Source organism: Amblyomma americanum, chromosome 2, assembly GCF_052857255.1.
Source record: "Amblyomma americanum isolate KBUSLIRL-KWMA chromosome 2, ASM5285725v1, whole genome shotgun sequence".
Lineage (NCBI taxonomy): Eukaryota > Metazoa > Arthropoda > Arachnida > Ixodida > Ixodidae > Amblyomma > Amblyomma americanum.
Window position 1 is genome coordinate 13,283,311 of NC_135498.1, and position 26,837 is coordinate 13,310,147.

The 26,837-nt window shown below is 47.8% G+C and overlaps 1 protein-coding gene and 1 long non-coding RNA gene across 2 annotated transcripts in view; one reads left to right on the top strand and one right to left on the bottom strand.

The window, feature by feature from the left end:
* Positions 1-313: 313 nt before the first annotated feature.
* On the bottom strand, positions 314-23,997 carry LOC144120596 (uncharacterized). The gene is made up of 4 exons (XM_077653168.1): positions 23,710-23,997; positions 4,838-4,981; positions 1,836-3,140; positions 314-1,316 (listed from the first exon to the last, which is right to left on the bottom strand). Exons 1-4 carry the CDS (start codon positions 23,939-23,941, stop codon positions 1,177-1,179), a joined length of 1,821 nt encoding a protein of 606 aa, XP_077509294.1. The 5' UTR covers positions 23,942-23,997; the 3' UTR covers positions 314-1,176.
* The window catches only part of LOC144120597 (uncharacterized), an 87,097-nt gene continuing 78,764 nt past the window's right edge, over positions 18,505-26,837 (top strand). The window contains exon 1 of the long non-coding RNA XR_013312462.1: positions 18,505-19,005. This is a non-coding gene — a long non-coding RNA (uncharacterized LOC144120597). The remainder of the gene's footprint in view (positions 19,006-26,837) is intronic.

A 26,837-nucleotide genomic window follows, 5' to 3' on the forward strand; every position in this document is an offset into this window, starting at 1 on the left:
GTTTGTAGCATGCTGTACTTTTCCATTCTCAATTCCCTTCCTTGCTCACTCCTCCAAAGAAGCGCTCAGGAGGTTTCATGCTTTTCAGTCACTTTTTTTTTACCTGTTTGATGCTGTTCGTAACGCTGCCTTGCTCATATCGTGAAAGGGAGCCGCTTGCAGTGAAGAGGATCTAGCTGTTCTGATAGAATTTCCACTTTTTCTTTTATTAGATACCTACCTTTTATTAACTAGATTTCAAGACGCACTGAAGGCATCAAAAGACGAATGTGATTTGAATAAATTAAGAAACGAAACAAAGAAAGGAACAAAGTTACTATTGCCAGGTTTTGAGACTTTTATTCAATACAATTATGTGTAGCCACAGAACACAGTGGGACTTCATAATGCGGCTCTGTAAATTACGCAATAAAAGTCGTACTGAACACCGCAAAGCGAATAAAAAAAAATTCTACAAATTCCGTTTACTGCGAAGCAAGTCTCTTCACCCGCACACACTATGCTCGCTCGCTCCGCTTCTGGCACATGCGTGAACTGTCATGGAAAATGACTGTTGACTAAGTTAATAAATACTACACCACGCAATGAGCTGGAGATATGTAGAGGGTATCCCCGGCTCAGTCACAGCATGCAAAGCTAATAGCTCCTGTCCCAATTTCTTTCGCAAGCAGTGTGTGCTACGTCGGCTTTGTACAAAACGCCATCTTCACAGGCATCTAAAGTTAGAGCTTGCCTATTTCGCAGGCATATACAGCATTTTCTCTGCAGAACGCGACCAGCATGCTTGGCTCTGTACGCGACAAGCGTCTTTTGAGATTGCATTGGAAACTTTCTGTTAAATGTTTTTCTTGGTTATTGCCCGCTGGTATGCATAAATTTGAAAAACAAAACAGCCGGTTACACTCGCTGGCAACTAAATCAGTAAAGAAAAAAAGCTTTTCAGTGACCCTCAAGAAGCTCATGTGTTCTCTTTTGGTCCTTTTTTTTTTGTTTTGTTCGTTTTAGCTTTTCTATCCGTTGATCTCAACACAATCAGTGGCACCAAACAAAGCATCTTCTCAGTCCTACAGCGTTTGTAAGGACGGTTCCAAGCACAATCAGTTCATTTGAAAGGATGGCACTTTTGACTGGCGGAAATTGAAGGGCGAAAAATGGGCTTCCGGCTGCATTGCAGCTTTAAATTCCTTGAAGCGTAATCCGGTCTCTTTTACGGATGAGAAGCATCTTGATGAACCACGTGACTGCTATCGTCATGTTCATGATGCATATCAAGTGGTAGAGTCCTCTGTAAGTACCTTGGTGGTCTCGGAAGTAACCTTAAAGGAAGAAGAAAAATGATACGCATGGTTTAGTATCCCTATCCCTACTTGAGTGGAATAAGAGTGAAATGCCTCCGCAAGAGATACTATTATATGGCCTTCGTTCACTAGCGGGGGCTAATATAAATTACAAAACTGCTTGGTATTGAGAAACTGTGTATTATCGCATACCGGAGTAATAACAAGGGGCGTAAACACATCGCAGATATTCTTGAATCTGATCTAGCTGGTTTAGTACTTCGTTCGAATGTTAGCGGAACAATGGGGCGGGTACAGGGTGCATCCTGTCTCTGTGCTGTGTTTCTGCCCTATTGTTCAGCTGCCATCCAAATGAATGCATGCAGCTTTTAGAGAATAAGGAACATTTGGGCAAAATAACTCCAAGCGACAAAAATCCTCAAAATACTGCAGTCATTTAGTGCAGTAATGACGTCGCGTTCTTTTCTGTAGGGAAAGCCTCAGTAAAAAAAACTGGCGCACGAGAATAGTTTCTGACGACATGGAAGTTAGACTTACCGATTAAGAACGGCCTTATTAACGCCAGGACGCCGCAGATGCAAGTTGCTACGCTCAAGTTGACAGAAAGGCCTCTAAGTCCAAAACTTCTCGTGAGGAAAATCGGCAGCATGAAGATTCTCGAGCCGTGGCTAATACCGATGCCTAGGGTCAGAAGAAGTAAGTACAGGTAGCTCTTGATGTAGCACATGAATTCGTAGCTTACACCTTGAAGTACGTATGCCAGCGCCACCAAGAACTCCAGGTGGACAGATCCCCTGTCGGCGATCAGGCCTGTCAGCACACGGGAGAGCATGTCCCCGATGCAGAAGGACGTCATGAAGAACACGGAATCCTTGGCACCGATACCGCAGTCGTTGGCAAAGTCAATAATGGTCAGAAGGAACACTCCGAGGCCAAATTGTACCACAAATTGCGAAATGGTCAGGTGCCAGAAGGAAATGGTCAAGAAAGTTTTCGCAATCTTCCAGAACTTCTGTTTCTTGCTGTAGTTCTCCTCGCTGTCAGGCTGCTCTCCCGCTGATTGCTTGCGTTGGAAGTGCTTGGAGTAAGGACCACTTCCGGGTACCGGCTCAAGGGGCTTGCACAGCGTGTAGCCCGTCGGAATGGTCATGAGCGGATGGACCGTGACCCTGGGATCAGGCGCCGGCGTTCGTATCAGCAGCTGGTGCGCCTGTCGCAACTGCCCCAAGGCTGGCGAGCTATTGTAGTCTATGTCGTCGCTGTAGATGACGTCAGAGCGTTGACACTCAATTACGCCGTCCCCCCTGAGCACTTCCTCCGACGCGCCCGAGCGAAGCTTGACGGGAGCGATACTCGTCCGGTGTATGACGGGCATCATCTCGATCTGCGTCTGGCTGTCCGAAGTGGAGATCCCTTCGCTGAAGAAGTACCGCACCGATCCGGACAGGTGCCTGGACGCCTCGAGGTGGCCTTCTTCGTCCGAGGAGTCGCTGTTGTCCTCGCTGAAGTGCGTGATCCAGCTGGCCAGACCCTTGTTGGCCACGTTCGCGCGCGTGAAGATGCTCTTTCGGCGCTTCGAGTAGTCGACGGGGTTCACGATGAGCCAGCTGGGGGAGCGAACCAGGAGACCGAAGGCCAAGGAGTTGAGGATGCAGGCACCCAGCAGGAGGAAGCTCCAGTGGAGGTCGTAGTGGCTCATCCAAAACTCGTACAGCGGCGGGAAGATGACGCAGTTCAGACCGGAAATGGCGGACACCACGCCGGCCGCCGTACCACGCCTGCGGATGAAGTGCTGGTTGATGCATACCTGCGTCATCAGCACGGCACCGCAGGTGGCTGCACCTGCGCGAAGGGTGTCGGATCAGACTCAGCTCTCCGTGTTTGATAGAGCCAACGTAGTTCCTAGTTGCTAGAAGTGTACCTGAGCTCTACTTATTTTCAGAGGAGCACACAGACAGATATTACAGAACGCGCGCTCTCCTATCTGTGTGCTCGAATGAAACTAAGTAGCACTCAATTATACTCTCCCAGAAACAATACAACATCGACTGGCCCTTCAACGTGCTTTTAGTTCAATTGCAGCTTGTTCGTTCCTTGTATACAACTTATGAAATTTAGCCTTGTGCGTGCCACCATACTGCCACGGGGATGCAGCAGCAGCGTTGCGACTGTTGTATTTCACAGAGGCGACTTGCTGCGGCACAGTCCAGAATGCAAGCGCGCTCAGTGCAGCTGTGCACAGTGAAATGGCCTGTACTGCCTGCAGATGGTGCTAGCGGTTGTACGCGATCGTCGGCTGACGCAAGCAGGCAATAACCTCCTCAACTGCGCTATAACAATTCAGAGGACTTCTCTGTGCGAGGTGCGCCTGTACAGGAAGTGTGTATGCTATTCTATATGTGTGTAGAGTTCATAAGAGGTCGGAAAAACTGTTTTCTTGTTTCGTGGAGAACAGATTATCCAGGCTATATTTTTTAAAATATCAAATCTCTCAGTTTAGATTATAATGGTAGTTAATTGTATTATTGATTACATCTCTTGCTTTCATAGGAGTCAGACAAACACCCAATCTGGCGCATGCAATTCCCTCACAAAAACAATCAACAACCACAAAACGACAGCGTATGACTTCAAAAGAACAGTTCATAGGCTAGTTGTTCTGGGCTGTTTTAGAACAGCACGTTAACACCCGACACACGGTTCCTCCGCCGTGAGGCTAGAACTAAAGTGCTCGAAAAGCAGTAAACACACAACTTTGGCGCCTCTACTCGCACATAGATACTAGTTCTTCAGTCTTGTTAAAGACAAAACCGAAACCTCTGCTTGGCTACGTTTCAAGGCTCTTTCACTGAGAGCTCAATGTGTGCCCAGAATTCAATCCGACGGCGTCGGAGACGCGGCCGTATCGCTCACAGTTTTGCCGCCTCCGGGTACCCTGCTTCGGTAAGATTTCGTACGTGATTTTTCTCGCACTGTCAGTACTGTGCAGAAGGGCTAAGGAGCGAGCGCTTCTGGAGAGGGTGCCCCATGTCACTTGCCCCTGGCGCATGTGGGCGTGAGAGTTCTTTAAATTCGTTGCTGCATGGGAGGAGAGGAGAGAGGTAGGTGGTTCCATTGCTGCCACTGTCACTTTTAAATAGCCTTCTCGCCAGTGGACATCGAGAAGGACTTTTTTTTTGCGTCCGGTAATATTTTTCTATTCATTTATCCGACACCTAGAAACCAAAATATGGACTTTTCTTAGACTCCACGAAGCTCGATTGCATCTGCTTTAAGTATTATTGCTAAATTCGTGAATTTTGTATCCCGTAGTAGGAGGAAACTGGCTAAGCGACGTGGAAATCACCTAGGCTGGTTTGATTTTTGCCTACGGTTTGACTTGGTAACGCTCGACTCGTTTCCAGACAAACCCCTCTTCCGTGGGAACTGGAACTCTCAGCAGGCGAGCAGGCACTCAGCGCCGTAACCTCGGAACACTTGGCGCCGGACCGATTGCACACACGCGGTGAAGACGCGTTTAGCTCCACACGACTACTTACCATGAATGACACCGAAGAGAAGGGAGATGTAGAACACATCGGAGACGAAGAAACACAGAGCCACAGACACAGATGATATGGCTGACGACAAGAGGATGATGCTCCGTATGGGGAAGAACTTGGACAGGAATCCGAAGGCGGGAGCTGCAGAGGGAAATATGTATTAGAAGGCATCCTTGCATGGCGTAGTACAAACAAATTTGCACACTAAGAATTCATCATTATCATAATCATTATCAGCCTGACTACACCCACTGCAGGGCAACGGCCTCTCCCATGTCTCTCCAAGTAACCCTGTCCTTTGCCAGCTGCGCCTTCCGTATGCCCGCAAACACTAAGAGTTGCTGTGTTGTGATTAAGCCCCGAATTATTTCACAACATTTTCGTTTATTGCAGGGGTCGATGAAAAGTGAATATTAAATTCACACTGCCATAACAACGCATGGCAATGAGGGATTAAGAAAAAGCGTACCACAGCAACGACGGCGCGGTGCCGAGGAAGCTGCCGACAGCGCCGAATCGTCTGTGCGGAGCGTGTTTTGTTAATGTGCCTTCACTCGGGTCTATAATTTTTAATATGGAACGAACTTAACCAACAAGAGTACCTCGTTGTGACCTACCTGCCCTCCTTGGACCATCTCTTGAGAAGCCTTGTACTGTACATCTTTACAGCTGCCATTGCCGCAATTATATTTCTTCCCAACCATCCAAACAAACAAACAAACAAACAAACAAACACAAATTACTAGTAGGGCAGTTTCCTCAAAAGAACGAATATTGGTCGTACCTCTGCAATAGTTGGAAATGTTTTACAGCGAAGCTGTATACCACTACCGTCCAAGGAAATTTTCATGTCGTCGCCGTCATCATCAAAAAACGTCAGGTTAAAAATTAAATGCTACTCCGAGCGTAAAAGTACCAAACAGCACAGAAATCGTGTATCATACTGATCATAAAGCAGTCGTAAAATAAAAAAAGAACATTTTTCTCACTTTCTGCTCGAGCAGATATTTAAAAAGACTGAAAAATGAAAAAAAATATGAAATAAAAAAAATAAAGATAAAAACATAGAGATCAAGAATAAAAACAACAAAACATTAAAATGGCAAACCTTCTTTTAAAGCAGGCACACAGCATACAACTCAGTACTCGTTTTCATTAAGAAAAAAAAACAAGACAAGCATCAAAACCGCATGATGGATGATAAGGCGCGTGTGAACAATGGGAACACCGTTTCACCAATGCAACTCAGCCAACCACCATTCACGGTTCATGCATTGATTTAACTTAAGCAAAGAATATCTCCACAGTCAGAACTTAAGATCTCATTGTATATGATATTGATCATAAAGCAGTCGTGAATGCCATTGTGAAGTAATGAAGGATAATACATGTACATTTAACTTGTCTCTGGTATCGCTCTGTGTAGAGCCACGTATGTGAATTTTCGACTCATGTCGCAATGGGTAATTCGGTGTCGTTTGACAGCTTCACTGACCAACCACGTTCACAGCGTTTATTGGAGCCACAATTTTTTTTTCGTATTCATTCGTGTAAAGCAAACTATTTATAAAACACGAAAAGGTGAACATGCAATTAATATTTGTGGAACAACCAATCGCCAATGCTCATGAGTCGTGTTATATGCACTTACATACTGTATTGGAACTGGCAATGCTAGTCGGCAGCAAAAGTTTACGGGATGAGTGTGCTCTGGAATGGATGTATTGCAGCGCTGCCTCTCGACATGGTCGCTTAATTAGTATTGAAACCAGCAGAGGAAGCATGCACGTCCCCTAAAACCTGCAGGCATTTCAGAGATAGGCTTGCGCGATGGCGTCCACATAAATTTCCTTCCTGTACACCCGAATGAGCATCACATACCGAGGTGTGTGATGCTTTAGATACGCTGAGCTGCTATATGTGGTACCCGAAACGGTACATCCCACCTCTATAGTTGAAAACTTCACCCACAATTTCACCTTGAAGCTTGCATACAGAACGTAAACAACCAAGAAAGTTGTCGTATACAATCAAAGCTTTCTATGCCGAGCGCCAGTCACACCGCAGGCAGAATTCAGGAAGCCCGAGAAGGGCGGTCTAAAAAGCGTGCAATATAAAACCGACCGTAAAAATATTTTGTCTCTTGAGCAAGCCTTTCCTACAGCAGGGAAGATACCGTGATAGCTAACTGTCTCGAGCCTAAATTTGACAGGCATGAATGTGAGCCTCCACACATCAACTTGCGAAGTGCTCCTGGCAAAGGCGGCATCAGATGGCTGCGAATCTGCATCTCACTTGAGCAGAAATGGTTAAAATTAATCAGCAGCTATATATGCTCGAGCCAACTGGCGTCACGCGGTCGCCATACCGGCACTCAAGCAGGAGACAACTGAATGATCTTGAAAATATCCATCCCGTTTCAATGCCTTTCATAATGTGCAAGCTGGAGGAGCACATGGATCTCATTCTTACACGCTCAACCCCCTCAATCCTTTACGAAAATTTCTTTAGACAGTCTATAGAGTGTCCACAGATTTCTGTGTATAAAATCTATAGACTAGCTATAGACAAACCCTAGAGAACTGTCTATGGGCAATGCAAATCCTATAGACAGTCTATAGACAGTCTATATATTTATGGCCATACACTTTTAGTAGATTTTTGTTCATATGCAGTCTAAAGACTATCAATAGACAGAAATCTATAGGGAGGCAATAGGGTCTATAAGAAGTCTATAGACTGTCTATAGATCCTTTTTATAAAGGCACAGGCGATCCTCCGACCATGCGTGAGGAGTGGACACTTTCTATCTAGCCCAACAAAGCTATTCATCGGACACCATCTGACTACAAAGACCACCAAGAAACCCTTGTTACTCTCGACCTGAGAAATGCACTTTATTTTATTTAAGTTACAGAATCAACCGCTCTGTCACGTTTCGACAAGGTTGAGTAAAGGTACTGCGCAAAATAATACAAACATGGACGAGAAGGGCCCGTCCTTGTGCCCTTCTCGTGCGTGTTTGTATTATTTTGCGCAGTACCTTTACTCAACGATCTACGACCGACTCGCCCAACATGCACTCGACAAGGTTTCCCCTGCCTGGTGCTCGGCTTCTATATGGAGAAATGCTTGGGAAATGGGTCTTCGACCCCACCTTGAGTAGAAGAAAACAACCTTGTGTCATGGCGCTCTTTGGCCTCAGATGCCGTTGCGCATTAAATAATATCATCAACATCATCACCAACTAATGGACTTTCTGATTTCTAATTTCAGGGCACCATGTCGCATCGCAAAATAGTAGGCCTTCCACATCCTAGGTGAACCCAGTTTATAAAATTTCTAAACCGGTGTTGTGGTTCCAGATATGCAACGTGGAATTATGCGCGCTGAACGACGCGGAACGGAAAACAGACGCGCGGCATGCGCCGTAAGTGGTGCAAGCCGGGAGAGTCTCAGTTAAGGAAACAACAGCGCGCCGACATTCTAAACTATAACAGGCCGCACACCTGACTCGTAGCGCTCCTCGTTAGGTGCTCGCGACTTAGCCACTTGATATGGTGTAGTCGCGCAGACGCATGCTACATGCGCCTTCCGCTCAGTTCCTGGTGATAAGCGGAGATGGCAGTGACAGCTGCACTCTCGCGTGTCGCTTTTGATAGTCAGCCGCACGCATGCATTCTCGCCCCGCCATGCTGCCGCTTCAGTCTCGCAATTTATTAATCGTAAGCACTGCGATGCGTACCAACCCCGACCAAAATCGTCCGTTGTCTGTTCCCTTGGCTGTTCGCAGATGGCCTAGCGCGAGCGCTCCGTCCCGCGGCACTGCGCGCTCATCATATTCTTCTACGTAGCACAAATCCGTGCTTTCGAACTGATTCGAATGTAGTAAAAAACACTATCTGTAGTTTTTTTCGCCAAATCATAGTAGTGTTTCTTTGACTCCGCGCATGCGCACAACTGACGAGGCGGGCGGCGTCTGTACCGCCGTCGGCGCAGCGCGAGGCGCGCGGCACGCACACCAGCTGCGGACTCTATGACGTCACTCCGCGCATGCGCACAGCTGGCGGAGCGGTGGTGCTACGGCTGAGCGCGCAGCCACGCTGACCTCGCGAAGTGGCTGACGTAGTGTAGCTGTCGCTACAAACACTTGAGGGGACACTGAAGTTCTTCTGTACGGGAATGACGCGATAGCTTTAATGGTTCCCTTCAGCTGCCCGGGGGTCCTCTGCGTATCACTTCGCAGACTCGGTCATTCTCTACTTTACATTCATTGATCTCGAGGAGCCCTCATAACACACCTGACATTGTGGCGCAGAGGTTAAGCGATGCGTCACTGCCCCAACAGGTGGCTGTTTCAAACTCAGCTACCGGTGGGCCGTGTGATATTAAGGTTGATATTCCCGAGCAAACTCTCGCGCCTATTTATTTAACAGCCACCTGCCGCAGTGGGCAGGTTGTGATGACGTGCCAAGGTCACGTGACTTAGGTGGCAGGTGGATCACCCGCTTTTTCACTCACAGTCTGTCGCTTTAAAACACAACAGGGCATCTGCTTTTGCAGAGAGGCTTTTTTCATTTCTTTCGCTTATAGCGTGCGTTTGTTCATCGTGGGCCTCTTTCGAAACGGCGGTTTCAGCAAATGTTGCTACTTAGGGCCGTTAAATAAAACTAACATCTATATAACAGAGATGAGGAAGATATGTGCTGCATAATAAAAATTTCCAGCCCTTCTATGTTTAATTTTATTCCTAGCTGTCTGTTAAACACAGTGCGGGAGAAAAACCAATCGGGTTTTCTCATGCGTACGCATCTTGCGACTTTTAGTACAGGGCAATGACACAGACAGCCTGTTAAATGCGTGCAGTAACAAAAGAAAAACGTCAGAAAAAGTTCCAAGTTTAATATAATTTTTTTATTTAGAATACACCTCAAGGGCCCTAGATATGGGATATTACATGAAGAAGTCAAAAAAAGTCAAATGATCACAGATAGGTTTGAAGAACGTTAGCTTACAAAAAAAAAAAAAGATTTCTAGGCTGTTTGTGGAAGATATCCTTTAAACGTTATCATGGCTTCAGGCTGATGCTGTAAGTTCTAAACAAACGAGCTGCGCTGTCAGTAGAGTTTCAAGAAATCCCTGTGGCCGGATTAGTTTAAACCCTTTTGAAAACAGTGTGCTATACCGAATAAACTAAAAATTCCTGAAATCATGGAGAAGTTTTTACCTTAGCTAATCATATTATCAGATTTAAATAATGCTGCTAATTTTAGCGATCTTCTAAACTATCAGCGATAGTGTCGAGTATGTATATCAGAAATCAATTCGGTCCTGTAGTTTGTACCGATATCGGAAAAACAATTTTTAAAGGCATCTAATTTTTAAAGGCATTGAAGATATTGTTTTTAAGTATTATACCCAACCATGATAGTCAGCCCCTTCATATAACACGATAGCGTTACGAGTTCTGTGTCGCAGAGAAAGCCAGTGTCGTCGTACCCGGCAGTGAGAGAAAATTCTCGATGGAAACGAACGATTAATAAAATTAAGCTGAAAAGCAAATCGGGTAACTTGGGTTTGGGTGGGAACCGAACCCCAGTACAATTGGACTGCGAGACGGGCACGTTACTAATAGGCCTCGAATGCTCGTTGGTTTCAGGCTGAATAAAGGTGTGTCTATTTGGCGAGTTGTGGTCTTTGCCTAGCGACATGTACTGATGCGTACATGAGCGACAGCGAGTATGCTAATTTTTAATTGGGTACTTGAGTAAGCGAGTCGAATGGTACCCGATAACGCTTTCGCGTTCTACCGTTAAAATGCGAAGCTTAACTGATACAGTGCAGCTGATACATTTGTCGCAGCACGTGGGCCGCGCTGCACCAGTCCAGGAAGGACAGATGACGCTGTCGAAAACACACGCGATCAGAAGCGTGCAGATTTGTGGCACCGCGTCGCTGATGCATAGCTGGCCGGATGTGGCATCGGATGACTACGTTCGCGCGGACGACAAACATCACACAGCCTTGCTCTGGCGAAGCGCTCGTGCGTATTGTTCGAGCGCTCATCTACCGCTAGGAATCTGACGAATGTGGCCGACCTGCACCAGTTGTCGCCGCTCGCTTCAACCACGATTAGTTATATTCTCTCCCTAAAGTACGTTGTTGGAGCAAGCTAGGGTATCGACGAGGGGAACATGACAGCCATAGAGAGCCTATAAAGCACTGAGGTAGGGTAACTGAAACAATAGATGCGCATGACGCGGTTTTAAAGAAATGAGTGTCACTTCTGACGAACTTAGTATTCGTGGCTGTAATACGTGGAGTCCACTTACTACGAAAATCGGATACAACGAACGAAATCCGCAAGACCGTCAAGTTCGTTACAAGTAGGGTTGGACTGCATTAACAGTAACCTTTGTCAGTGTCATGTTTGTGTCAACGCAGCCATTTGGGGATAATAGTAGAATAAAATTTGTCGTCGCACTGCTACCTGACAGCAGGTTCACATTGAAATCTCCACTCAAAGTTACATCATACTTGCCGCAGTTCACACAAATCAAAAAGATATCGACGAAAGAAAACAACTCCGCAATGCGGCCTCCAGGAGGCCTACAACATACCGCAACAATAGTAGGATCGAAATTGAAGCAAACAACTTCATAGTCAGGAGTTACACAACAAAAGTGTCCACGCTACCGTCGGCCTTCTTCAGTTCGTTTATGTCCATTTCCTAAACACGAACTTCACAGCTTGAAAACTTGACAATAGTGTCACAATAGGGTCGCCTGAACTGGGCGATATCACTAGCCGGCAACATGGGGACTCCTAGTTTTGAAGCAGCTTGGTCGATCTTTCGTAACAAGTTTTAAGGCGATAGCATTTGAGGTTCCGTTCTTAAGAAAAGGTGGCGTCCGTCCGTCCGTCCGTGTTACGAAAAAGCAGGTAGCCCACCTGCTCACCGGGTTGTGGGTGACGTGCTTGCCATGGCAGGTGGCCATGAAAGTAATTCAAACAAAGCCATAGCAATTGTCATGTGTCCGTGGCACTGCGCATCAGCTCATTTGGTCGAGAGGCAGACAGCCGCCAGAAGAACTATTTGTGGGAAAATGAGCCTTACGGCAGCTCGGTAAGAGCAACATGGGACTCACAAGTCCCACCGGTTACTGTATCTAAAACAGATACTCCACCAGGGCTCCCCGCGATCTATGAATTTATGAACCAGGATAACTTGCTTGGGGGGGGGGGGGGGGGGGGGATATATGTAATGCAATCGCATGGTACTCTCAATGGTAGGTTAGGTGTCGTCAGAATTTTCCTGATTTGTTTCCTTAATAGAGTGATTTTCAAACTTTTGTTCGCTACGCACTACTACATCTTTCAGCTGAGCTACAGCACCGGATATCTCAGTTCTTTAAACGGTTTCAAGGCGCCCGTCACTAGTCATGCCTTTCACTTCTGAATTGAGCTGGTCAAGTAGCTTCAAAACATCGTCATACTTTGTGAACACCACTTAAATGAAGTCATCGAGACCATTCACTGTTCAAAGCAGCTGTAATAAGGTCTCCAGCTTAGCATTCATACTTGTCAGAGTTTTCCTAACGTCGTGCTCGTCCCGATGCTCCTGATTACCGTTACCACTAGCGCCTACTTCGTTTCGCTCTTTGCAAATGAAACATTCAGGGTGTTTTACCAGGATTTTTTCTGTGAGTAAAGATCCGGTGCCGTTTGTTTCATAACAACATGGCTCATGGTAGGAATTACTGCTTGCATTTCAATTTAGTGGGTCCTCTTCATGCCTACTGCAGCAATACATATGATCTAACCAATCATACCTTTATTATTAAACAAAGGAGGCCTTGCAATTCCGCGCTCTAGCACCAGCCTAGCATTTGAAGACAAGTTCACATTTACAGATGAGGATGATGGTGAACTTTATGGCGCATGGGAAGCTTTGGCCAAAGAGCGCCATGGCACAAGGTTGTTTCTTCTCCTCAAGGTGGGGTCAAAGACCCATTTCGAAAGCATTTCACCCTAAAGGAGCCGAGCACTAGGCAGGGGGAAGCTTGTACCCATTGTATAACCGGTTGGTACCCGGCGGCACTGGGGATCAAACCCCGCACCTCCCGCACACGTGTGGTACTTACTGCAGTCCGGAAGTGAGTAAAAACAGGGCGTACATCAGTTATTAGCTTTGTTTTTGCTTTCGTTTTTTATCGACGCCGCGGTGACTTTGAGATGAAGACTGAATGACGTAGAAACACATTAAAAACCTAACCATGGAAGCGGTGACCGTGAACTTGGTAACCAAGAATGCAGTCTATGGATTCGCGTGAAACCAATTCGCCGCAGCTGACACCACGAATAAATGTGCACAACGGGACGAACTTGAATCGCAGTGGTTATATCCCTGCCGTTTAGTCTCCTCCGTTGTTGTAACTTATTTAACTTCACATGAGTTGCAACGCAAGCCAAGGGGAACCTCGTGACAGGGACGTTACACGAAGATGGATGACCTCGTTGTTCTCACCGTGCGCGGGCTGCCGCTGCTGCGTAGGCGACCTAAAGTGCCTTTGCACGAAGACAATTCTCAAGCCGCCGTTGCTAATTGGCAGCTCCGAAGGACAGTTTATCTTTTTTATCATTTCGTTGTCGCTGCCTCAACCTCGGCCCTGTTGTGTAGTAGCTTTGAAAGACTTCTCGGAAGGCTGGAGAGTTCAGCAGAAGGTCGACCCAAGCTAGTGCTGTCGCGACGGCACTCAGGATGGGACGCAGTGGCAGGAGCTGGCAGGGACTTTTTGTTATCTTCGCTATGCATATGCCATTTGCGTATTCTCGCTGAGTTTTCCAATCACGTGAGAAACAAGAATACAGAATTTCCAACAGTTCTATGCTTCTGCGTTGACGAGAACAGAAAACTGGGCGAGTTGGAATGGATTCATCTTTAAGCAGCGCGAAACACAGGACGTAGTGGAAGAAACACGAGACGACACGAGCGCTATCTAACACGGTCGTTAGACAGCGCTCGTGTCGTCTCGTGTTTCTTCCTCTACGTCCTGTGTTTCGCGCTGCTTAAAGATGCTTCTGCATTGCTTTGGCAAAAGCGCCCGGCGGCTAGGCATTTTAAACACAGTGGAGCGAGAGAATCCATATATTATTGGGCACAAGTAAGGATTTTCGTAAAACGAATAGGATAAAAATATGCTTTACAACGGTTCAAACTGTAGTAAAGATCTCAATCTAGCCGCATTCATGCCGTTCATTTTAAGCACTCGGAGAAGGATGCACATAGATGATGGACTTCGCATTGCATCGATTTTAAAAACCATGGTTTCGTCCTGTATGAAGTCTGAAGCGCCTAAAAAGCTATTCGTCCTTGTGCGACCATGAGTAGCACCGCCCACGCACACCATCCCACGTGATTAGCAAAGGTGGAGGTTACAGGAGTTCTTCGAGGTCAATGATGAGGCATGGTTCGCGAACGGGAGAACAACTAGCTTGAGTCTATAGCCGGTCTGAAAGCTAATCTCAGGCACAGCAGAAAACGCACCGAGCGTGTTCAGGGTTAGGCCAAAGTGATTAGGAGGCGAATTCTGTAGGTTGTCGAAAGTATCAGAAGTTATCGTAGAATACTGCTAAGAACACCGGGTTAATTTATAACACATTGGGTCTCTTTAAAGTGCAGTGACATCGGACAGCGCACAGGAGTTTTTCATTTCGCCTTCATAGAAATGCAACTGCCGCGGCTATGGTTCGATCCCGTGACCTTCGGCTCAGCAGCCGAACGTCATAGCCACTAAAAAGATAAGGCGGTAATTAATAACAACCCTTATTTTCCATCAAGGTGATGGGGAGGTTGGGGAAAAAGACCTGATCAGATGGCTTTACTAATTCCCACACCCCAAAGAAAATATAGATCGACACGAAATAAAAGCAGACATTTGAGCCAGCGACATGAAAAAAATGAACACATTTTTGATTATATAAAAACTAAGCTTACTGACTGCAAGGATCTGTGTGGCAAGTAATATACACATACCCAAACAAGTGAATATGGAACAAAAGTAAAAAGACAATAACAAAAAGAAACACAGCTAGGACTTTGCAAAAGATGTTGCAGCAATTAGAATAATTATTCTATGTCCGTATGTCTCGATTGCCAGGAATACGCACAAAAACAAAGGCACACTTACACTTGCGAAAGGCTATGCCTCAAACCACAATCAATAAATTTAACGAAGTAATTTACAGTAGTTCAGCTACTTTTCGCGGTAATTTTTAATGTACTGAATAACTTTCCTGCTCCAGCAATTATTAATTTAATGAATACCTTTTCCACAGTAATTCTTCGCGGTGGTAATTATTCCCTTTAGGAATTACATTACCTAAAACTTATCAGTGCTTGTTGCGTCGGCAAAGCACTGGTCTCCCGCATGCACGCCAGGGCACGTGGAAATCAGAAACGACGCGTGGCAAGCCTGCGCCAGTTAAGAGATCAGCAAGTATGTACGAAAGAGTTCTTAATGAGACTCTGCGTCCGAAACCACCGGTGTCCTGTGTTGTTTGGTCGCCGTCTGCGCTTTTACGAGAGATAGGCAGGAGTGCACGCGTTGAGAGCATCCTCCGAAGCAGCAAGATTGCAAGCTGGCGCACGTCAGAGTTATAATGAGCCAAGAGCGCGCGCTGAGGCTCTGCGTCGGCTCACAGCGGCGCTCTGTTACGCTCGCCACCACTAGGTGCGGGGAAACGGGCAGTAATGCACAAGTCAGCACATTCCCGCGTGCAGGCTACCGGGGCAAATTTTAAACCACGTGACAGTTATGATGTCACTCAGCCGTCGCCGCCGCCGCCGAAACCGACCGCTCGCCTCTGTTTCTATAGTCCGTCGGCGTTCATTGGCATTGCCAATGTTCTAGACTTCGATTATTTTGAGGAAAGGAAGAGCGCATAACTGGCTCCCTGGTTGAGTGGACGCCTCAATCGCGCTTTGAGGTACTACGGGGCGGCCGTGGTGAGAGAGAGAGATGTGGGCTGCATGCATTAGCACTAACGGCGCTGTGAATAGGCCGCAGTGTTCACTGGGTGATCAACCTCTCGCGATCAACCATTAACTGCCGCCTGCCAGGGTGGCAGGGTGGACGCGCTGCCTATCCAGTGTGAGGAATGCACTCAACATTACAGACGCCAAGCCGCGTCTACTCGCCCGATACAAACACAGCTTTCGCTCTCTAACCTGGTTCAGCAGTAAAATTGGTTTTAATAATAATTGGTTTTTTGGGGGGGGAAAGGAAATGGCGCAGTATCTGTCTCATATATCGTTGGACACCTGAACCGCGCCGTAAGGGAAGGGATAAAGGAGGGAGTGAAAGAAGAAAGGAAGAATAGATACCGTAGTGGAGGGCTCCGGAATAATTTCGACCACCTGGGGATCTTTAACGTGCACTGACATCGCACAGCACACGGGAGCCTTAGCGTTTTTCCTCCGCAGCTCATATTTTTCGCACGGCGGTGGCCTTACATACCCTGCTTCGCTGTACTGAAACACTGGAGGCAGCTTCGGGCCTCAAGGCGTTGGTTTCGTCATACGTTTCTGTCTTGAGCATAGCAACAGTGACGAGTGCTTGGCCATACTTCTGTCTTCAGTGTTTTGTTCGTGTTGTCTTATCTTTTAAATCTTTAGGAAAGATGGACCTGGGGGGGGGGGGGGGGGGTGAGGCAGAATTTAGCGGGAAGGCCAAAGAATGTGTGCGTCACGTCCAGAGAGAATGTTTTTTATTTTGTTCTATTTAGTTGTTTGCTTGTATAAATATATAAAGTGATTTTAAGATTAATTGCATTGCTTTTCGCAAGTCAATGTAATGCGATGTCATTAATTTGTGTAAAAAGTAATTAATAATGTAATCTAGTTACTTTCGCGCAGTGAGTACAAAATTTATGAGTAATGTGATTCAAATACTTTTCAAAAATAATTTTGCCGTGTATACTTTTAAGCCGTGCGGTGGGGTAAAACAGAATGTGACCCTGCGGTTGGTCGCAGAGTTTAAGAGTTTCAGAGGCCGGGTGTCGCTTTTTCTCTTGAAGCACACTGCAGCCCGAAAAAGTAACAACGCTTCTTGGCGTCGTTCCCGGGAATGACGTCTGCCACCGATAACAGCTCTTATTCATTTCATATCTTTATCTAAAAAGAAAGGTCAGCCAGAATATTCATTGCAAGGAATGTCAACGTAGGAGTGGCATGTGACTTATTCTCTTCAAAGTGTATGTCTGTATTTCTAGTTTGAAGTTGGAAGTCTACTTCTAGAACTGCATGAAACACACACATGCATGCCTCTTATAATAAAGAAAGAGACCCCATTAACTGAATAATAGAGGGGAAACCTCTATTACTGACCTAAATACATTCTTTGCCTATACGGTGCGTACCGGCTATGCAGAAATTAGTCCCCATGTTTTAGGTACGTCGTTTGGAAACAAGTTTTTTCTTTGAATATTCGCCTCCACAAGATTTACAACGTTTCAAATCGTCAGCCTCTTACTGTAGAAATAAATCCAAAACATAAAATACAACTTTTCAACACATGTAGAGCAGAAGTGAATTTAACCCGAAACTAAAACTTCATCTTGTTCATTCATGCCCGTCGGTGCCGATACACGATTGCTTGCTCATGCCTGCTTTTTTTTTTTACTTCGCTTTAACACCGGAGGTTCCGTCCATTGTTGCATTGGCTGGGGATTTCCTATTGTGTACAATACAGCAGTTGTATCACCACGTTCTAAAAATGAGATCTGTTTTGACTATGAAGAGGCCGGTGTTACTTATATTTGCAGCGAACACGTACTACGTATGGATGGCGTAGGCGCTGCACACTCTCTCTCTCCCCCTCACTCTTCGAAGTACGTGTAGAGGGGCACGTATTCAGTCCAAGATAATGCGCGTCACCGGCCATAGATTATTTCATGCCGGGCAAACAATATGAACGTTACGCGACCTAAGCAAACAGCGTACTCTGAGGGGCTTATCATTCTTCTCTGCAACGCTCCTTTGCTGGGGCTCAATCAAGGGCGTGACGATGTTTTTGGGACAAGCGAAAAGCGAAGTTGTGTAGTAAAGGCCAGTTAGGCGCACTCTCAAAGGCAAACACTCTATACTTGCTAAGGTTTTGGCGTCTTTTGTGACGGATATCCGTCAAGAAAGTATACAACAGCTGTATCTTGCAAGTACTCACCTACGGAGCAGAAACGTGGTGGCTAACGAATAAGGTTCAGCTTAAGTTAAGGGTAACGCAGCGAGCTATGGAAAGAAAAATTATAGGTGTGACGTTAAGAGACCGGAAGCGGGCAGTGTGGGTGAGGGAACGAACGCGGGTTAATGACATGCAAGTCGAAATCAAGAGGAAGAAATGGGCTTGGGCAGGGCATGTAATGCGAAGGCGAGATAACCGCTGGCCCTTAACGGAGTGAATTGCAAGAGAAGGCAAGCGTATCAGGGGCGGCAGAAGGTTAGGTTGGCGGATGACATTGGAAGTTTGCAGGCATAGGGTGGACGCAGCTGGTACAGGACAGTGTTACTCGGAGAGACATGGGAGAGGCCTTTGCCCTGCAGTGGGTGTAGTCAGGCTGGTGATGATGATGACTCTAAATGGGCGGAGTTTTGAACTCCATGCTCTGGAAGGCTGGACAATATGGCTCTATGGAATCAGAAGAGCCATAGTGCGGCTAGGCTACACCCGGGTTTCAAATATTTGCTCGAAGGGCACGTTCTTTCGCGCAATGTTTACTGTCGCCGTACGGAAGTTTGCAGATAGAAACCCCTTCGAAACCAGCGCGACGACAACAGGAAGCAGCTCGAGCTCGGGCTGTTCGCAATACGACTTCTGAGCCCACAACAGAGAGCAAAAAGAAAGAGAAGCACCCCCGCGTGCAGGAAGAAGCGTTTTAGCGCGTATCGCTCGGATCATGTTCGCCTCACAACGGGCGCACAGGGCGACGCCGTTCCTTTGTTACGGATAAGCGTTCCTAATGGGCGCCAGCGATAACGGATGCAGCCGTCGCTGATACGCTTGAGCGAGCCCCCCACGAGAGCTGTGCCTCGAGTACACAAGACCCGTGTGGCCTCGCTTGTAGCGCGATTTCCCAAGTGGGATTGGACCCGCGCACAATAGTACGGGGTAAGTATGCCGCCGTTTCCACCTGTCGATGGGAAATGAGGGAAAGCTTTGCAAAAACAAAAAAGGCCCACAGCGTTATTGTCAAGGCGTACTGAGACTGTACGCCGTTCTCGTTGAGTGGAGTGTTTTCCATCTATTCACATCTCCGAGACATCGACAGAAAAAATTATCTCGTGGGAAAAAATTGCACAGTACGGCAGTGAATTGCGCAAAAGAGCCAAAAATTTACGTAGGTCGCGTTAACTTAAAGGCTCATACGCTTGTATACGTTTGTAGAGGACGATTCCAGTCAGTAGGCATGAAAAATCCGGACCTTGCCTTGAGTACGCCATCACATGTAACGCTTCGCACTTATACCTTTTATGGGCAGCATATTGAAAAAAAAATAATGAAGCTGGTAGGTCAAATGCAGCTGAATGGAGGTGCTGTTGGTTCTCAAATGCTGGTTTCTAGAACCTTTGAGGGCACGGTGAAGACGACTCTAGAGTCCTCGCATATCTTGACATTCCGTTCAGCACCTTACGCTTACTTCGGCTGGACAACAATTTGAGATTACAACCGCGCGTGTTTATTGGAATCTATCATACCACCTGGATCACGCCGTACTAAGTGAAGAGCATTTCTTTAAAAGTTGCTGCTGGGACGAAACATATGACTGACCTAGATAAATACATTGAAGCGTTTGAAAAATTGAAGTGTTTTGGGGGAAAGTAAATGGAGCAGTATCTGGCTCACATATCGGCCGACACCTGAACCGCGCCGTAATGGAAGGGATAAAGGAGGAAGTGAAAGAAGAAAGGAAGAAAGATGTTTTGTTTGTTTGTTTTATGGGGGTTTAACGTCCCAAAGCGACTCAGGCTATGAGAGACGCCGTAGTGAAGGGCTCCGGAAATTTCGACCACCTGGGGTTCTTTAACGTGCACTTACATCGCACAGTACACGGGCCTCTAGAATTTCGCCTCCATCGAAATTCGACCGCCGCGGCCGGGATCGAACCCGCGTCTTTCGGGCCGGCAGCCGAGCGCCGTAACCACTCAGCCACCGCGGCGGCTGAAAGGAAGAAAGAGGTGGCGTAGTGGGGGGCTCCAGAATAATTTCGACCGCCTTGCGACCTTTAACGTGTACAGACATCGCACAGCACATGGGCGCCTTAGCGTTTCGCCTCCATCGAAACGCGGCCGTCGCGGTCGGGCTCGAACCCGGGTACTCCGGATCATGAGTAAACGAGCGCCTTAACCACTAAGTCACCGCGGCGGGTTTCAAGCATTTCATAGCTTCTTTTTTCTGTATATCTTTGCAACAAGATCGATTTATGCTCTTGATGGGCCATCTAATGCACAATTTCCTTACATAACTACTCTTCCTCACCCCTTCATTGCTAAAGGAGCTAGAGTTCTTGACATTTATGAGGCTCAGAACCGCCGTTCTGGCGTATTTGACGGCATAAATTCTTTTCTGCGCGAGACACTGCAGCCGAATGACACGCAGGCTTTCGGTGACGTCGTACGTTTTACGAGTCGCCGGGGAAAGGCCAACGCGACAGCTTCGTGCTTTTATAGCCCCTTTTATCGGCTGCTGTGGACATCGGTTTCCAAGACTACGCCGCCCACGTGATGCCCCCTTGACAGCAAGCAAGAAAAGTAATTGTCTGGACAGGTCATCTACGCTTTCCGCCCTCAAGGATGTTAATGACAAACTAGTAACTGTAGCTTGTTACTAAATCTAAATTCCCATTACACTGTTAATTTCTACTACGCTCCTGAAACTGGCAGTAAAAAAGGTGTAGTTTCTTCCTAATATTTCACTAACTCTGATCGCTCGTTACTAACGCGTTAGAAGCCGTTTATGTCGTTCCCGCAAAAAAAAAAGAACCGTGTTTATGGCTAATAACCCAGAGTAGTGTTGGTGAAAAAGTTGGGTAATAAAATATATGCAGCGTCATGAGCTTAAGAGGGTTTACCCTTTCAGTGGCAGATATAAATAAGGGGGCCTACGTAGCTCAACCAGTACAAACCGTTGTTGTTACCGGAGGGCCAGATATACGAGGTTTACAAACTCGGCGATGGGATCATTGCATGCATCAAATATCCCACAACGCAAGCGAAAGAGCCGTGCATCCGCTCGCCCTGCCACCTAAGGGCGACGACAAGAAATGCGTTGACGCTGCTTACGGTCGTTCTCCGTCTGATGTAATCTGCGGAGGTCGCTGCACCACCTTGTGGCCGTTACATTGCAGAAGGGGGTTGGGATGACGTTGACCAACCATGGAGGAAAGCTTCCTCGCCTCTCTGTGTCGAACAGCTGCAATGGGTTCGCATCGAACCGCCTTGCTATAGAGCACACCCGTGTGTTCTACAGATGCTCTAGTGTCTCGAACGCCAGGTCAACCAAGGATGATGCTATCCTCTCAGCAGTTCAGTCGACAAAACCCTTTCCAATGGGACCCGACGGCCGCTGTCTAGACAAGGCCTCATGTTATCACTGACCCCATTTTGTTTCTAGCTTAGCGCAAGGAGTGAGGCACTGGAAGTCGAGGAACTCAGGCATCAATTGTTTCATTACTGAGCAAAGCACAGCTACTGGGGAGGACACTAGCGTCAGGTGCGCTATAAATGTTTTAAACTTTCCTGCGCTCTAAGTTTGCAAGCATCACGACAAGTCTGTTTCCTCCGGCCCACGACTATCTGTATAGTCGTGCACCTGTCAAAAACTCATGCTAAGCGCTCCTATCTTATCTTGTTGTGGCAAACACTTCACCTTGTCTGCCTGTTGGACGTCAACGATCAATATATTTTCGCTATTGTCACCGGCTCACCTCCTAGAAAGTTAAAACCTGTTGGCAAACACGTGTTGTAACGTAACTTCATTTATTCACCGAAAAATGAAGAAATGATGGAAGGCTCGTTTAAATACTGCGCGACCAAAATAACTCGCTCTAACGGTGCAATCTAAGATTGTGCAGCTACTTTTCTACACAATGGACGCACTATATGATAACGGTAGCTCCAGATTAAGACTCTTGACATAAAAAAATTAGGCATGTTATCATTAATAATGTGTCAGTGACATTAATATTTTGAAGAAATGGTCAGCACGTGCCGTTACCGATTTCTTCAAGCGGCACTTGTACTACGAGCAATGTTCTCACTTGTCATCTATTCTCGCTAAGGGAAGACACTGGGCTCTAATTGTTCTGAATGAAGAAAATGAGCGCCGATGTCAGCATCTAACCTCGGTCTCGTAGGTTGTAATGCAGGCCAGCACGATTTAGATTTTGCTTCTTTCGAAAGCGGTGCATTACAAGTAAAATTCGACCAATGGCAACTGCCCGCAACGCTTCCATACGAGCACTCTGTTGAACGCTTATCTTAATCACTAACTAGCGCCAAAGTCAAACAGGCTGGGGAGGAGGGGATATTCCAAGGAGATTCTTGCTATTGCTCTGCACATTTAACCTACCTTTCCATAATATCATCGCTTTTAGATTGTACTCGGTGCGTATAAGGCCTGCTGCTTTCAATGTATGTCCCATAGACAAAAATGAATTCCACCACACTGCTAACACAGCGCAAAGTAGCCAATTGCACGGCAACAATGCATTATCTTTAACTGGAGTGGTGGTCCCATTATTGTTACTACATTCCGCAGCGTTCAGTCGGCGATCGGCTGGAGGCGTATTTGTAAATCGACTAATGTGTGACCTGATTGTATGAGATGCTTAAAAGCCTCTAACGTTGAGTGAAACACGCACGAAGGCTGAAGGACGCACTGTGCCTTGCAATACTGTCCTTTGACACCATCCGAAAGGTACAGCTCCGAAAGGAACCATGTGCCCCAGATTCCCACTGCAAAAGACGGAGAAGCCTCCAGAGCACCTTTCTTCCGCGATGCCCATGCACCTGTCGTGCAAGAGCACCCCGCGACCAGAATGCTTGCACGCTGCCTTCTCCCAATAGCCTGTGCCCGATAGACACGCTGACCGATAGTGGAGGCACAGGGTTCAGCCGATATCGCTGGCGTTCCTGTAGGCAAACATTCGTGTGTGTGCGCCTACCTGCAGAACGCGCCGTTTTCGGCTATAGACGCGAGGGCGTGCCCTTGAGTACGCACCGCTGATCAGAGAGCGGCCACCCATGGACTCGATAAGCAGCCCAGGCATTCATCTGGTTGCAGTGAAAGGTTGCAACCAACAGCGAGATGGCCTGGCTGCTGCCATGCAGGGAAAGGGTGTCAGCGTAACATTGTGACAGATCGCTGTCCTCTTTTGGAGTAGCTACGCGCCCTCCGTACGCATCTAACGAGAAACCTGTCACACTCGCGGTTGGTCGCACGCGGCCAAATCTGTTACTGAATGGATCATCATAGTACGGGGCCGAAAATCGCCATCCTGTGATGCCCGCAAATAGACGGGGCTCCGCGAGTCCTTCGTTGAGACAACATCGGCCCCCTGAGTCCCCGTGGTTGATACACCATTCTGTCAACACTCCTATAGAAGTACATCCTCTTTCCACCCAGCTTTCGCCACCCAGCGTCCAAACTTTTCACAGCAGTCTCCCGGAATGGAAGTCCTGAATATACTCCTGGGCAATGCGGCAAGACCTCTATGACGTTCACTGACGCCTTTCGACATTCTCGTTCATTGTCACTGACCTTCAGGCGCGTAACTGCGCGTACACGCATGAGCCGGGATCAGCGTTTACCCACCTGCGAGGTTGAGCAGCGTGTTGTTGAGGACGAGCGGCCAGGCGGCCGTCTCCCGGCTCACGGAGAACTCCTCGAGCATGCCGAAAAAGAGCAGGCCCACCACTTTTCCCGACGCATGCATGAACACGTTGACGCCCCCGCACGCCAGGGCGACCACCCAGCTGAAGCGCGAGTCCGGCCCGGTCTTGCGACGCTTGCGCCGGGCCTTGGCTGCGCTCTCCTGCGAAGACATCGCGCCCCTGCTTCCGCACCGCGCCGCGGTCACATTACACCTGGCGCGCGGGCCGAGGAGTGCCGTCGGCAGCGTTGCCAGCCGCAGCCGCGTCGGGGGCGCCGCGCCGTGGACGCTGCGGCGACGCGCCTTGTCTGAGGCGCCAAGTGGAGGGGGTTCGGCGCCCAGACTGGCCGGATATCGCTTTAAAGCAAGCGCCAAATGCGTCTCAATTTCACTGATAGTTTTCCGCGGGTGTATTTCTACGAACGATCAGTGACTATACGTGGATGCTGTTGACGCTTGCGAAGCTTTAGCCGCGGATGTTTGCGGAGCTGCAGAGCAGTAGAAGAGAAGGTATAGATAAGTCTCTGAGAACAAAGCGCTCCATACAGTTCGCAAATAGTGAACCAACAAGCACAAGTTCAGGCGTTACTTGAAGACTTTTGTATTTGTGCGTGCGTGCGTGCGTGCGTGCGTGTGTGTGTGTGTGTGTGTGTGTGTGTGCGTGCGTGCGTGCGTGCGTGCGTGTGTGTGTGCATGTGTGCGTGTGTGTGTGTGTGTGTGTGTGTGTGTGTGTGTGTGTGTGTGTGTGTGTGTGTGCGTGTGTGTGCGTGCGTGCGTGCGTGCGTGCGTGCGTGTGTGTGTGTGTGTGTGTGTGTGTGTGTGTGTGTGTGTGTGTGTGTGTGTGTGTGTGTGTGTGTGTGTGTGTGTGTGTGTGTGTGTGTGTGTGTGTGTGTGTGTGTGTGTGTGTGTGTGTGTGTGTGTGTGTGTGTGTGTGTGTGTGTGTGTGTGTGTGTGGAAATCCACAGACTTAGACCATCTTTTCGAAACGAGTACAAAAGTTGCGATAGAGAAGATATAACATAGTACCAGCGCTGAACCACAGGGACGAAGGGAGAAGACAAAACACAAACTTTGGAAACAGCGAGACTTAGTTTTGTCTTTCCTTCCTTCGCCCTGTGATTTAGCGCTGGTACTTTCTTCTCTATCTAAACACCAACTTTCCCAGCTTTCTGCCTTAAATACAAAAGTTACGTAGCCCATATATTTCCTCTATAGATCTGGCTTTCGCAGCGCAGTGCGGCGGATGTGGAACCTTTGTTCTCGCTGTTTTAGTGTTGCAGCTTGCCGCACCTTAGTGGTGCATCGGTATGACTTGAACTTTCGCGCTCAACCTAACTTAAAAGGTATAATAGGGATTTAATTTGCATTTCTGCATTTTTTTGTGGTTTGAGAAGTTGTTCTGTTCTCGGGAAGTTCACCTGGGCATCTACGTTTCACTTTGCGTCTTTTCATTTAGATGTGCTTTAATTAAGACAATGTCCACGTTCTTTTTTGGAGTAAGTTCCTTCTTTTATCGTTGGTTCCAAAGAAATAGCGAGAAAAGATAGGTGAGGAAAGAGAGGGAAGTTAACCAGGATGATGCTGCGGTTGGAAATCTGCTACCCTCAGTAGAAAAAAAAAGTTAGGTTTGAATACTGCTGCGGAATGATTACAAGCCCCGCTCAGTCCTCTCGCACAAATACAGTCCCTCAAAAGAAGCTTACACGTCTATAGCAAGGCTCATAATTCATCTTGAAACATCTTAAACGCAGACGAAAAGTGCCCGCCGCGGTGGCTCAGTGGCTCGGGCGCTCGGTTACTGAGCTGGAGTTCCCGGGTTCTAACCCGGCCGCAGCGACCGCGTTTCGATGCAGGCGAAACGCAAAAAGGCGGCAGCGTGCTGTGCGATGTCAGCCCCCGTTAAAGGTCCCCAGGTGGTCAAAATTAATCCGGAGCCCTCCAAGAGACCTCCACGGAAATGAACAGCTGTGGCAACAACCCTTGGTTTAACGAACCAGGTGGTGGCTTAAACTCGCCCCTGGAAATTAAAAACTCGTGCTGCTATTAAGCGCAGATATCGAGGAACGTATCTTCGCCCACGGGACACCGCTCCGGAAACATGTCAACCCAAAAAAGTAATAAAAAGGCGAAACTGAAGCTAAGTAATCACTGGCCAGCCCCCCCCCCCCTCCCCCCCCCCCCCCTCCCCGGTGGCTTACAAGGCCAATCCAACATTGCCTTGTTGGGACTTGGTCAGCGACATCGGCGCCTCCGGCGTGGTGCCGAGCCCGAGTCAACAGAGATGCGAAGCTGCGGGAAGACGAAGAGCTTTATACAAAAGGTTACATATTGCGAGTTGTTAACAAGAGAGAGCTGCTCTGCATAAGTAGAGCAAAAGTTCCCCAGGTCCCCACGCATTGTCCCTATGTTTTCACGTCATATTACGTAGCCGTCGGTCAGGGTCAGGAGGATCGGCCAGGGTCGAACGGCAGCTTGGCGCGGGTTTGCTTACGAGCCGCGCAAGCGGCGCGGCTCATTGGAGGTTGAATCCGAGCTTCTGGGAACAGGCCGCGGCGTCGGTCGCGTCCTTTCCGCCGCTGGGAAGATGGCCTCGGAGTCACGTCTCGGCAGTGTCGCGAACAAAACGGAGCAGAGCAGCCCGAATGCGTGGTGTAAACGAAGCTCTTGTGCGGCCGTCGCTCACTGCTCACTGTTTCTTCCCGGTCGAAATCGAGCAGAAGCCACGAAACGTAGGCTGGAGTGGATTCGCTGTGAAAGAGCTGTTTATTGCAGCCTTGTGCGAAACACTTAGGGCCGCAAGTGACGTTGAAACCGCTCTCCGGAAACAACAGCCTGCGCGCGCGCCGACTGTGCAAAGCATTAAGTGAAAACAGAGGAACGCTGGGCGACTCAATGACGGTGTCATAAGCGAAGCTACTTCCCATGGTTGTGGGTCAACTAACAGCAGCGATTGGAAAATGTTGGGTGCCTTGCTGGCCACGCTGGCCCACTGGTATGCGTTGTCTTTTGGGCTGCTCATGTGCACGCAGCGTGATATAGCGCGCAGTGCGACTGTTAACATTCTGTGAGC

Excerpts from the sequence above, each read along its gene's own strand:
- LOC144120596 (XM_077653168.1), bottom strand. The coding sequence starts at position 23,941 with ATGTCTTCGCAGGAGAGCGCAGCCAAGGCCCGGCGCAAGCGTCGCAAG. Across the intron at positions 3,141-4,837 it reads TCTCTTCGGTGTCATTCATG|GTGCAGCCACCTGCGGTGCC; the intron begins GTAAGTAGTCGT and ends CCCTTCGCGCAG. Across the intron at positions 1,317-1,835 it reads AATAAGGCCGTTCTTAATCG|GTTACTTCCGAGACCACCAA; the intron begins GTAAGTCTAACT and ends TCTTCCTTTAAG.